General features: G+C 46.6%; 1 protein-coding gene across 2 annotated transcripts in view; it reads left to right on the top strand.

Annotated features, from left to right (window-relative positions):
- Window positions 1-4,931: 4,931 nt before the first annotated feature.
- Window positions 4,932-13,901, top strand: part of LOC129695251 (storkhead-box protein 2-like) — a 177,051-nt gene continuing 168,081 nt past the window's right edge. For both annotated transcript variants that reach the window (XM_055632039.1, XM_055632038.1), the window contains exon 1: window positions 4,932-5,519. In XM_055632039.1, coding sequence (XP_055488014.1) covers window positions 5,189-5,519 — 331 coding nt within the window. In that variant the 5' untranslated portion in view covers window positions 4,932-5,188. The remainder of the gene's footprint in view (window positions 5,520-13,901) is intronic.

Raw genomic sequence — 13,901 nt, 5'->3', positions numbered from 1 at the left:
GGAATTCACCTTCAATGTGATAATGGCTGATCATCCAAAATCAGTACCCCCGTTCCGTCTTTCTCCCCATATCCCAAGATTCCGTTAGCCCGAAGAGCTAAATCTAACTCTTGAAAACATCCAGTGATCGACTTCCATCGACTTCTGTGGCGGAGAATTTCACAGATTCAAAACACTCTGTTGGAGAAAGTTCAACGTGGGAATGGGAAGGAGCGTTAAAAATAGTTGGCAACCGGGAGATCCAGCTGGCCTTGGAGGAAAGAGTGTAAGTGCTTGGTGGAAAAGAACATTGATTGATTATGTGGCACGGTGGTGCAGTGGTAGAGTTGCTGCCTCACAGCGCCAGAGACGCGGGTTCGATCCTGACTACAGGTGCTGTCTACGGAGTTTGTACGTTCTCCCCGTGACCTGCGTGGGTTTTCTCAAGGATCTTCAATTTCCCCCAAACACTTCCAAAGGCGTACAGGTTTGTAGGTTAATTGGCTTGTAGGTTGAAAAGCACAATCTGCCACAGGTAATGATGGTCCAATTCTACACGGCCATCGTAGAGTCTGTTCTCACCTTCTCCATCATGGTCTGGTTTGGCTCAGCCACCAAGCACGATACCTGGAGGCTGCAGCGAATCGGCCGATCAGCTGAGAAGGTTATTGGCTGCAACCTTCCCTCCATTGACGATCTGTACACTGCAAGGGCCAGGAAGTGAGCGGGCAAGATCATCTCTGACCCCACAAACTCTTTGAATCACTTCCCTCTGGAAGGCGACTCCGGACTGTCAAAGCTGTCACAGCCAGACATAAAAACAGTTTTTATCCACGAGTAGTTGCGCTACTCAACAGCCAAAAATCTGTAGCCTCCCTTTGATCTGGTATTTTGTTGGTTCACATGCTTGATCAATGGTGTTTTATCATTAATGTTTTATTATTATGAATGTTTAGTGTTTTCTGAGTCATTCGTAACTGTCACTGTATGTCATTTTGTTACTTGTGGGCGGAGCACCAAGGCAAATTCCTTGTATGTGAATACTTGGCCAATAAACTTACTTACTTACTTACTTACTTGGTATAAACGTAAAATTGTCCCTAGTGTGTGTAGGACAGTGTTAGTGTGCGGGGATCATTGGTCGGTGCGGACTCGGTGGGCCAAAGGGCCTGTTTCAGCGCTGTATGTCTAAAACCAAAAAAATAAACTAAAAGAAATAAGAACAGGAATTTTTATATTTTAATTGGTAGAAAAGCCATATTATGTTTTTTGATTATAATGCAGCTTAAATTTGCAAAACTTGAATTTCAGCCCCGTGGGGACAGAAAAACAATTAGAATGTAATAATTTTGGCTCAGATAGTAATCTTTCCTCAGAATTGGAAGATTGCGGGGAACATCGATATGTGAAACTTTAGTAACGTCGAAAAAATGTAAACTTCATTACCTTTTCATTAGCTTGTTAAGGAGTGATAGAGTGTAAACAGGCCCGTTGGCCCAACTTGCCCACGCCGAACAACATGTCCCATCTACACTAGTCCCACCAGCCTGCGTTTTGGTCCACATCCCTCTAAACCTCTCCTGTCCCAGTACCTGTCTAATTGTTTCATAAACGTTGCGATAGTCCCTGCCTCAACTACCTCCTCCGGCTATGAAAAGTCATGATATAAAATGGTTTTTAGACTTCAGAGATACAGCGTGGAACAACTAAGTCTGCACGCCGTACACTTCCACTGTCCTACACATTAGGGATAATTTACACTTTTTACTTACGCTAATTAGCCTACAAACCTTCACGCCTTCGGAGTGTGGGAGGCACCCGGAATAAACCCACGCAGGTCACGGGGAGAACGTACAAACTCCATACAGACAGCGCCCATAGTCAGGATCGAACCCGGGTCTCTGGTGCTGTGAGGCATTAACTGTACCTCTACTTCTCTCTCTCTTCCCGTCTCTCCCTCTGTCTGTCCGTCTCTGTCTCTCTCTTCTCCCTTTCTCCCTCTCTCTCTCAATCTCTCTTTTTTTTCTCTTTCCCACTATCTCTCTCTCATTTGCTAACCACTAATCCACAGTAGTAGAGAGAGTGCTGGAGTAAATCAGCGGGTCAGGCAGCATCTGTGGAGAACATGGATAGGTGATGTTTCACAGAGTGCTGGAGTAACTCAGTGGGTCAGGCAGCATCTCTGGAGAACGTGGATAGGTGACGTTTCACAGTGTTGGAGTAACTCAGCGAGTCAGGCAGCATCTGTGGAGAACATAGATAGGTGACATTTCACAGAGTGTTGGAGTAACTCAGCGGGTCAGGCAGCATCTCTGGAGAACATGGATACGATCTTACTCCCTCCGGCTACGGGAGTCAAGATCGCCCCATCAACGGAAGATTGAACTTATTTTTCGCCTTCCATCACAGTGAGGAATGTGGAGGAGTCACTGTGGTGGATGTTTATGTTAAAATGTGTTTTCTGTGTTCTGTTGCTTTTTATTTGTATGACTGACTTGTCAAATGAAATATGTTGCTCATATGTTGCAAAACACATTTGTCTAATAAAGTATTATTGTATTGTATTGTATTGTATTGTATTGTATTGTAGGTGACGTTTCTTAGTGCTGGAGTAACTCAACTGGTCAGGCCACAGGTCTAGAGAAAATGGATAGGTGACATTTCAGGTTGGGGCCCTTTTTCAATCTGAAGAAGGCTACCAACTCATTAGGATGGAGAGTGACATAGTTAATGTAGAAACAAGGGTTCTGAACTTAAAGAAAGGTAACTTTGAGGGTATGAGACATGAATTGGCCAAGATAGACTGGCAATTGATTGTTAAAGGGTTGACGGTGGATATGCAATGGAAGGCATTTAAAGACTGCATGGATGAACTACAATAATTGTTCATCCCAGTTTGGCAAAAGAATAAATCAGGGAAGGTAGTGCATCCATGGATAACGAGGGAAATCAGGGATAGTATCAAAACAAAAGATGAAGCATACAAATTAGCCAGAAAAAGCAGCCTACCAGAGGACTGGGAGAAATTCAGAGTCCAGCAGAGGAGGACAACTGGCTTAATTTGGAAAGGGAAAATAGATTATGAAATAAAACTGGCAGGGAACATAAAAACTGACTGCAAAAGCTTTTATAGATATGGGAAGACAAAAAGATTAGTTAAAACAAATGTGGGTCCCTTGCAGTCAGAAACAGGTGAATTAATCATGGGGAACAAGGACATGGCAGACCAATTGAATAACTACTTTGGTTCTGTCTTCACTAAGGAAGACATAAATAATCTGCCGGAAATAGCAGGAGACCGGGGGTCAAATGAGATGGAGGAACTGAGTGAAATCCAGGTTAGTCGGGAAGTGGTGTTTGGTAAATTGAATGGATTAAAGGCTGATATATCCCCAGGGCCTGATAGGCTGCATCTCAGAGTGCTTAAAGAAGTAGCCCCAGAAATAGTGGATGCATTGGGCCAAAGGTCAGCAGATGGGACAGGTGTATATTGGGCATGTTGAAACCACGAGCCCTGCTAATCACTGTTTATTGAATTCTCCAATTTTAGGTAATTTGAAGGGTCTCGACCTGAAACGTCACCTATTCCTTCACTCCATAGATGCTGCCTGCCTCATCCAATGAGTTTCTCCAGCATTTTTGTCTACCTTCAATTTTTCCAGCATCTGTAGTTCTTTCTTAAACATTAGTTTAGTTTAATTTAGTTCAGTTTCTTGTCACATGTACTGAGGTACGGCGAAAAATCTTTTTTTGTTGCGTGCTATCCAGTCAGCGGAAAGACTATAAATGATTACAATCGATTTGTCCATCATTAGATAGTGTTGTGTGAGGCAGGTGGAGAGGGTGGGAGGTGTTTATGGAGGCAGAGGGAGGAGGGTGTATGAACTGAGAAAGGTGCAGAGAAGGAAGCAAAGACCAGTAGCAACTGAGGAAGGGCCAAAGATAGAGAGAGAGAGAGGTGGAGAAAGGAGAGGGTGGGAGGGGTGTGGAGTCAGCACTGGAGGTGTGAGGAGAAGTATGGACCTAAAAAGGTGCAGCGGAAGCACAGTAGCCACTGAGGAAGGGCCAGAGAGAGAGTGTGAGTGACAGTGAGAGAGAGTGTGAGTGACAGTGAGAGAGAGTGTGAGTGAGAGAGAGAGAGTGTGAGTGAGTGTGAGAGAGAGTGAATGAGAGTGTGTGAGAGCGAGTGTGAGAGCGAGTGTGAGAGTGAGTGAGTGTGTGAGTGAGAGTAAGTGCCTCCATACACACACCTAATTTGAGGAAGGCCAACCTTGTGATTGAGGTAGTGCAGCGTAGGTTCACAAGATTGATCCCTGGGATGGCGGGACTGTCATATGAGGAAATATTGAAAAGACTAGGCTTGTATTCACTGGAGTTTAGAAGGACGAGGGAGGATCTTATAGAAAGATATAAAATTATAGAAGGACTGGGCAAGCTAGATGCAGGAAAAATGTTCCCAATGTTGGGCGAGTCCAGAACCAGGGGCCACAGTCTTAGAATAAAGGGGAGGCCATTTAAGACTGTGGTGAGAAAAAACGTTTTCACCCAGAGGGTTGTGAAATTGTGGAATTCCCTGCCACAGAGGGCAGTGGAGGCCAAATCACTGGATGGATTTAAGAGAGAGTTAGATAGAGCTCTAGGGGCTAGTGGAATGAAGGGATATGGGGAGAAGGCAGGCACGGGTTATTGATTGGGGACAGCAATGAATGACGGTGCTGGCTCGAAGGGCCGAATGGCCTCCTCCTGCACCTACTTTCTATGTTTCTATGTGTGTGAGTGAGAGTGAGAGGGGAGGGGAGGAGGAGGAGGAGGAAGAAAGAGAGGCAGAGGAAGAGGGGTGAGAGAGAGAGAAAGAGAGTGTGTGTGAGTGGGAGGGAGGAAGGGAGAGGGAGGGAGAGAGAGAAAGGGTTGTGGAGAAAGGGGAGGGCGTGTTACAGGCTAGGCTAGAGGGTGCTCGCAGCCCGCACACTGATTTGCAAAGGGCTGAGCTGGAAGTGCGGCTGCGGGTTTCACCGGCGCAGACCCAGCAGAGCCTGCCGTGCGGGTCGCGCTGTTGTCCGGCTGCGGATCCAGGCTTGTCCCGCTGTGCCGCTCTCCGCTGCAACAGACATGCAGGACCCTCGCCCTCGGGGGGTTTGAGATTTTTTATTTTCTTCCTTTATTGTGTTGGTGTGTGTTTGTGTGTGGTGGGGTGGTTGTGTGGTTGGCAATGCCGGAGAAGATGACCAAGTTTCTGCAGATAGCGCCCCACTCCCTGGCCGTGGTTTTGTCGCCGCCGGCCAGGGTTGTCCCGGCGACCGGCGAGAAGATGCAACGCCAGGACACCGGCTACCAGGTCTTCGCCGACTTCAAAGCGGAGAACATGCAGCATTTTTGGAACAAGCGGGTGACGGACGCCATCGCCGAGGTTTTCTTCCTGGGTTGGGTCGACAGGCATGTCCTACTCATCCAAGGCAAGGAACCCCACCTGGAAGTGCTGAGGGAAGCCTGGATGAGAAGATCTTTGAAGCCACCCAAGAACTTCAGCATCAAGTATCTGGGTAAGTCTTGTGAGCAGTGCCCAGCCCTGGGTTTCTGCCCTGTCCTGGCATCTTTTGGTCTACTCTGCCCAATTCCCCAACCTCCATGAGATTTGGACTTTACCACAGAACACCAACTAGGTACCTTGACCTTCCAAATTTTGAGTTGTTACATTGGACAATAGGCAATAGGTGCAGGAGTAGGCCATTCGGCCCTTCGATCCAGCACCGCCATTCAGGTGTGATCATGGCTGATCATACACCTATCGGGCAAATGAACCATCCTACCCACAACCAGAGAGCAGTGCTGAACTACTATCTACCTCATTGGTGACCCTCGGACTATCCTTTGTTTAAGAAAGAACTGCAGATGCTGGGAAAATCAAAAGTAGAGAAAAAAATACTGGAGGAACTCAGCGGGTGAGTAAACATCTATGGAGCAAAGGAATAGATGACGTTTCAGGTCGAGACCCTTCTTCAGACTGAAAAAGGCTCTCGACCTGAAACATCACCTATTCCTTCTCTACACAGCCACACCCACTGAGTTACTCCAGCATTTTTTGTCTACCTCGGACTATCCTTGATCGGACTTTACTGGCTTTACCTTGCACTAAACGTTATTCCCTTTATCATGTATCTGTACACTGTAAGTGGCTCGATTGTAATCATGTACCGTCTTTCCGCTGACTGGTTAGCACGCAACAAAAGCTTTTCACTGTACCTCGGTACACCTGACAATAAACTAAACTGCACTGAATTTCAAATTGTGTACAAAACCATGCAGTTGTATAAGACGTTGGTGAGGCCGCATTTCGAGTATTGTGTTCAGTTCTGGGCACCATGTTAAAGGAAAGATGTTGTCAAGCTAGAAAGGGTGCAGGGAAGATTCACGAGGATGTTGAAGGGCTCGAGGTACTGTGGAGAGAGGTTGAGCAGGCTGGGTCTCTATTCCTTGGAGCGCTAGAGGATGAGGGGTGATCATATGCAGGTGTACAAGATCATGAGAGGAATAGATCGGGTAGATGCACAGTCTCTAGCCCAGAGTAGGGGAATCGAGGAACAGAGGACATAGGTTTAAGGTGAAGGGAGAAAGATTTAATAGGAATCTGAGGGGTAACTTTTTCACACAAAGGATGGTGGGTGTATGGAACGAGCTGCCGGAGGAGGTGGTTGAGGCTGAGACTATCGCAATGTTTAAGAAACATTTAGACAGGTACATGGATAGTAAGTAAGTAAGTAAGTTTATTGGCCAAGTATTCACATACAAGGAATTTGCCTTCGTGCTCCGCCCACAAGTAACAACATGACACACAGTGACAGTTACGAATGACTCGGAAAACGCCTTGCGGGAACAGACCCAATGGGTCTGCACTTGGTCTAGTTAATAATAATAAAACATTAATGATAAAACACCATTGATCAAGCATGTGAACCAACAAAATACCAGATCAAAGGGAGGCTACAGATTTTTGGCTGTTGAGTAGAGCAACTACTCGTGGATAAAAACTGAGGGGTAGGCCAGGTTTGGAGGGATATGGGCCAAACGCAGGCAGGTGGGACAAGTGTAAATGGGACATGTTGGCCGGTGTGGGCTGAAGGACCTGTGTCCACATTGTATGACTCTATGGCTAGCTTAGTTTATTGTAGTCGGTGTGTAGTGACATACAGTGAAAAGCTTATTTGTTGCGTGCTATCCAGTCAGTGGAAAGACTATACCTAATTATAATCAAGCAGTCCACAGTAAACAGATACATGATAAAGGGAATGACTTTTAGTGCAAGGTAAAGTTCGATTAAAGATGGTCCAAGGGTCTCCAATGAGGAAGATGGTAGTTTAGTTTAGTTTAGAGATACAGCATGGAAACAGGCCCTTCAGCCCACTGTCCACGTCGACCAGCGATCCCTGCACACTAGTTCTAACCTGCACACTAGGGACAAATATTTTTAAGGAAGCCTGCATGTCTTTGGAATGTGTGAGGAAACGTGGATTAGCTACAGGGAGAGTTATAGACAATAGGTGCAGGAGAAGGCCATTCGGCCCTTCGAGCCAGCACTGCTATTCAATGTGACCATGGCTGATCATCCCCAATCAGTAGCCCGTTCCTGCCTTCTCCCCATATCCCCTGACTCCGCTATCTTTAAGAGCCCTATCTAGCTCTCTCTTGAAAGTATCCAGAGAACCGGCCTCCACCGCCCTCTGAGGCAGAGAATTCCACAGACTCACAACTCCCTGTATGAAAAAGTGTTTCTTCATCTCTGTTCTAAACGGCTTACCCCTTATTCTTAAATCCCCATCCTGAAAAGGCAGGATCTCTGGTGCTGTGAGGCAGCAACTCTACTGCTGCGCCACCGTGCCACCCTAGTTGCCCAAGAACAGCTGGGAACCAGCAGGCCCACTGGCAAAGTCCAGGACTCGTGTCTCGCAACTCAAACTAAAAACCAACAAGCTTGATACAAGCTGGAAAGGTTTTGTCAGTGAATGTTCAGCTGATGGTCCAGCCCCTTTCCTCCTATGCCATGAAGAATGCAAAGAAGCAATAAGCAGTTAGTTGCTCAGCTTAATGTTGGTGCTTCGGTTGATGGTCGCCAAAGAACATATACATATTTCTGTCAGAGGCTTGTTAAATGTAATTAAACTAGTTCCTTTTACTGTATTTGTAAATAAGTAGACTGAGCCAAATCAATCAATAGCTGCTGTATTAAAATTAACAGACAGGGTTAATGATTAATTGTTCCTGTTTTGAATGCTGGCATAAAACCTTCACAGTCAGAAAAGTCGGGTTGCTATTTATATTGGCTCTGTATAAGTATTTCACGTCTGGGAAGAAACTGCAGATGCTGGTTTACACTGCAGATAGACACAAAATGCTGGAGTAACTTAGTGGGACAGGCAGCATCTCTGGATTTCGCTTGAGCAGCCTACAAACCAGTTTAATGCTATGAAAATTTTTCTGACTTCTCGAACTTTATAATAGAGCGATTGTTAGGGTTTACTTCTTACTTTTCTCTAACCTAACCCTTGCCTTTCCTCACGACTCTCTCCATCCCTCCCCCTTTTTCTAAAGCTCCTAGCGGTCAAAAAATGTATTACCATATATGTCTGGACTGTCCTCCTGATTATAAAAAAATAGACAAGTGGGACAGGTGGATTTCAGAGCAGCCTAGCGCCAAAATGACTTCGAACCTTCAAGTAACCCGCACCGCCATTCCCCCAAGTGTGACCAGTCATGACTGTCCTCTGATCATCCCCAATCAGGAGTAGGCCATTCGGCCCTTCGAGCCTGCCATTCAATGTGATCATGGCTGATCATCCCCAATCAGTACCCCGTTCCTGCCTTCTCCCCATATCCCCTGACTCCGCTATCTTGAAGAGCCCTATCTAGCTCTCTCTTAAAAGCATGCAGAGAACCTGCCTCCACTGCCCTCTGAGGCAGAGAATTCCACACTCACAACTCTCTGTGAGAAAAAGTGTTTCCTCGTCTCCGTTCTAAATGGCTTACCCCTTATTCTTAAATCCCCATCCTGAAAAAAAGGTTCAGGCTATCTACCCTATCTGCTCCCCATTTCGCCTGACTCCGCTATCTTTAAGAGCCCTGTCTAGCGCTCTCTTGAAAGTATCCAGAGATTAAATTTTACTTTGTACACCTCGTTGTCACCTTCCCCTAGCTAACGATGATCTGTTCCACATTAGACCTTGAACACTCGTTTTCACACCCCACCCTTCCATGCCTCTCGTCTCCCTCTCCCCTGACTCTCAGTCTGAAGAAGAGTCTCGACCCGGAACGTCACGCATTCCTTCTCTCCGGAGTCGCTACCTGTCCCGCTGAGATACTCCAGCATTTTGTGTCAATAAGTATTTAATAATAGTTTCACTGCATTTTTCTCTCATGGGATCGTGCTGTTGTAAATGCATTTCAGGTTTTCAAATCGGCTTCTGAACCAATGTAGTAATGTTTGTTTGATAGTTTGTTTCCGTGTTGGAGAGTGTGTAACTCTGTGTTGTGTGACATGCGGGCAAACTAAGTACCGTTACAATTCCTTGTCTATAATTGAGTGGTTAAAGCACTCGAGGGATGGCTCCTCATATTTCGCTTGGGCAGCTTAAAACCTAGTGTCAATACACAATAGACAATAGGTGCAAGAGCAGACCATTCAGCCCTTCGAGCTAGCACCACCATTCAATGTGATCATGGCTGATCATCCCCAATCAGTAACCCGTTCCTGCCTTCTCCCCATATCCCCAGACTCCGCTATTTTTAAGAGCCCTATCTAGCTCTCTCTTAGAAGCATCCAGAGAACCGGCTTCCACCGCCCTCTGAGGCAGAGGATTCCACAGACTCACCACTCTCTGTGAGAAAAAGTGTTTCCTCGTCTCCATTCCAAATGGCTTACTCCTTATTCTTAAACTGTGGCCCCTGGTTCTGGACTCCCCCCAACATTGGGAACATGTTTCCCGCCTCTAGCGTGTCCAAACCCTTAACAATCTTATATGTTTCAATGAGATATCCTCTCATCCTTCTAAACTCCAGAGTGTACAAGCCCAGCCACTCCATTCTCTTAGCATGTGACAGTCCAGCGATATACAATAAAATACAATACAAATGTATTCGTCACATGCACCAACTAAGGTGCAGTGAAATGAATTTGCCAGCAGCGATACAACCAAAAAGAGACCACACAATACACAATAGAATTCAACACAAACATCCACCACAGCATCCCTCACTGTGGTGGAAGGCAACAAAGTTCAGTCAGTCCTTCTCCTTTGTTCACCCGTGGTCTGGGACCCCTTGCCAGGGATCGCTGGAGAGGAGCTCCGACCACCGGCCTGTGACATCCTGAAGCCGCGGTCTCTGGTGGGAAAGTGACCAATTCAATATGAATATTGAATCTCTAACTTCAAGTAACCCGTGCTCTCTCTCCATCTTACTTTCTTGCATATCTTTCGTTCATTTAATCAGTCTGAAGAAGGGTCTCGACCCGAAACATCGCCTGTTATTGAATGGCCTGATTGGGGATGATCAGCCATGATTACACTGAATGGCGGTGCTGGCTCGAAGGGCCGAATGGCCTCCTCCTGCACCTATTGCCTATTATTTTTCTCCGGAGATGCTGCCTGACCCGCTGAGTTTCTCTGGCATTTTGCGTCTATCACAGGCTGGTTATTTGGGTGGCGTGTTGTTTTAGGCACCCTGGTAGTTGTCAAAGGACAGAAACATACTTTTGTTTAGAAAGGAATTGCAGATACTGGTTTACACAAAAGATGAAAAAATATCCATTGACTCGGCCCCCACAGCCTTCTAATAAAAGGAATAGTGCAAGATAAAGTCCAGTAACATCTGACTGAAGATCGACCAAGCGTCTCCAATGAAGAAGATGGGAGGTCAAGCATGCAGGTACAATAGGCAGTGAAGAAAGCGAATGGCATGTTGGCCTTCAAAACAAGAGGAGTTGAGTATAGGTCCTTCTGCAGTTGTACAGTTTCCCTAGTGAGACCACACCTGGAGTATTGTGTGCAGTTTTGGTCCCCTAATTTGAGGAAGGACATTCTTGTTATTGAGGGAGTGCAGCATAGGTTTACAAGGTTAATTCCTGGGATGGTGGGACTGCCATATGCTGAGAGAATGGAGCGGCTGGGCTTGTACACTCTGGAGTTTAGAAGGATGAGAGTGGATCTTATTGAAACATATAAGATTATTGAGGGCTTGGACATGCTAGAGGCAGGAAACATGTTCCCGATGTTGGGGGAGTCCAGAACCAGGGTCCACGGTTTAAGAATAAGGGGTAAGGCATTTAGAAAGGAGACAAGGAAACACTTTTTCACATAGAGAGTTGTGAGTCTGTGGAATTCTCTGCCTCAGACAGTGTATTCTTTGGATACTTTCAAGAAAAAGCTAGATAGGGCTCTTAAAGATAGCAGAGTCAGGGGATATGGGGAGAAGGCAGGAACAGGGTACTGATTGGGGATGATCAGCCACATTGAATGGCAGTGCTGACTCGAAGGGCCGAATGGCCTACTCCTGCACCTATTGTCAAGACCGCTCTCTAGTTGGTGAGTGGATGGTTCAGTTGCCTGATAACAACTGGGAGAAAACTGTCCCTGAATCTGGAGGTGTGCGTTTTCAAACCTCTGTACCTCTCGCCTGATGGGAGAGGGGAGCAGAGGGATATTTTTAAGACGGAGATTGACAGATTCTTGATTAGTACGGGTGTCAGGGGTTATGGGGAGAAGGCAGGAGAATGGGGTTGAGAGGGAGAGATAGATCAGCCAGGGTTGAATGGCGGAGTAGACTTGACGGGCCGAATGGCCTTTCTGCTCCTATAACTCCTGAACTTGTGTATCTATACACTGTGGACGGCTCGATTGTGATCATGTATTGTCTTTCTGCTGATTGGATAGCACGCAACAAAAGCTTTTCACTGTACCTCGGTACACGTAACAATAAACTAATCTGAACCAAACAGATGATTTCCAGCAAATGTTATATCAATTAGTAGCATCCTGTTAATGTGACGAGAGCAACACAAGGCTGCTTCCTGTTGCCTTTCCAATGGGACACTGGTAAAGTCAAACATCCGATCCATGACCCAGTCATTTAGTTTAGTTTAGTTCAGAGATACAGTGCCGAAACTGGGCCTTCTTCCCCACCGAGTCCACACCGACCAGCGATCCCCACACATTAACACTGTCCTACACACACTCGGGACAATTTACATTTATACCAAGCCAGTTAACCTACAAACCTGCATGTCTTTGGAGTGTGGGAGGAAACCGGAGCACCCAGAGAAAACCCACGCAGGTCATGGGGAAAAGGTGCAAACTCGCGCCCCCCCCCTTCCAGAGCTGCCCATGGCTGGAATGGGAGCCGCTTTGGGATCGGCTGCGGGCTCCGTACGTGTGGCCGCTCAGCGCGTCTACCTCGGCCAGCATGGGGGGGAGCAGCAGTACCCCGCACGCCGCCCGGGCCGCCTTCAGCACCACCATAGCGCCGGCTCCGTCAGTCCGCCCGCACGCTCGCTGCAACACCGGCCGGCCGACAGCCCCGACCGACCCCTCGCAGCACCCACCAGCGACCCAGCCACTCTCACCATCCACCGGCGGCTGCGATTGGTACGGGCAGTAACTAACAAGTGTGTCGGAAATAAAGTGGTCACCATCAGCTTCACAAGGCTGAAGCTTGAGATGCTGCCGGGTACAGTCGTGCGACGAAGGCCTGGTGGCAAGAACAGCGGATCACATTCCCCGCTCTCCTCCCATGATCAACCTCGGGGCTTTCCGAATCCCATCCTTCATTCCCACCCATCGGGAGGGAGCTGTACAGGGACGACATTCTCCCTGACCACAGATTGAAACGTTGATTGCAAGGAGCAGGTAGCAACCGCGTAGCCCATGCAGAATATTAGTAAACCTTTGTTAAATAACGTGTGGAATAATGCAGTTTAATGGTAACTAGCAGCTACGGTAAAGGTTGGAAGCCAGCAGAGGTACTGACAGTCAGACGAGAGCAGGAGAGATTAAAACAGTGTATAATCCATAGCACCTTAGTGTACAATTTCATAATATATACTAAATAACAGGGCTGGCAGACCTTGGCTGGGAACCTGGGGCTCACCAAAATTGTTCCCAATTGGGCCCCGCATCTCCTAAGGCCGGCCCGGCTGACCACTCACCACCCGCCGGCAGCCCGACAGCCCAACCGATCCTCCACAGCATCCATCAGCCTGCCGACAGACTGACACTGACCCTGACCCTAGCTCTACATTTGTTATTTATCATTTTTATTTTAACAGTTCACATCATAACTTTATAAAGATGAATCAATTGAAAAATTAAATTACCTGCAAGGTTAACATTACCATTAGCTTTATTCCTTGGAAACCTTGTTATTGTTTTGATGTAATGAGGAGGCAGTCGTGATCCCAGGGTCCTCGCTGCCTAGCGACCATAAAACAAAGCGCGGAATGGTCCATTTGCGTCCGACCTCAATGTCAAACGTGCCTTGATTGGACAATTACTACTCGGAAAATTGGAAGCTTTTCTCATATTTAATAAAAGTGTGCAGGTTTTGGGCTTGACGAGTTTCAGGTATGATATATATAATATTTTTACACAATATGTTAAAAGTTCAGGTAGTTCCGTGAGTTGGGTCACGAAGTTGAATGAAAAAGCTCCTCGGCCCACAGCCTATAATAGCAGCTCTCCCACAACTTTATTTCTCTGTTGCCAGCTGGGCAACCAAGGTAGCTTTTTAGGTTGCCAAATGATAGTTTAGGTGGTAATTTAAGACGGCTTGCGTAGTTAACAGTCAGAATTATGCTCAATGAAGCATTCACATATTATTTCTGTTTCAAATAAAGTCACAAACTAAACATATTCACCAATCAAGACATGATATATACCACA

Source organism: Leucoraja erinacea, chromosome 3 (assembly GCF_028641065.1).
Source record: "Leucoraja erinacea ecotype New England chromosome 3, Leri_hhj_1, whole genome shotgun sequence".
Taxonomy (NCBI): domain Eukaryota; kingdom Metazoa; phylum Chordata; class Chondrichthyes; order Rajiformes; family Rajidae; genus Leucoraja; species Leucoraja erinaceus.
This window is presented reverse-complemented; position numbering and strand designations above follow the sequence as displayed.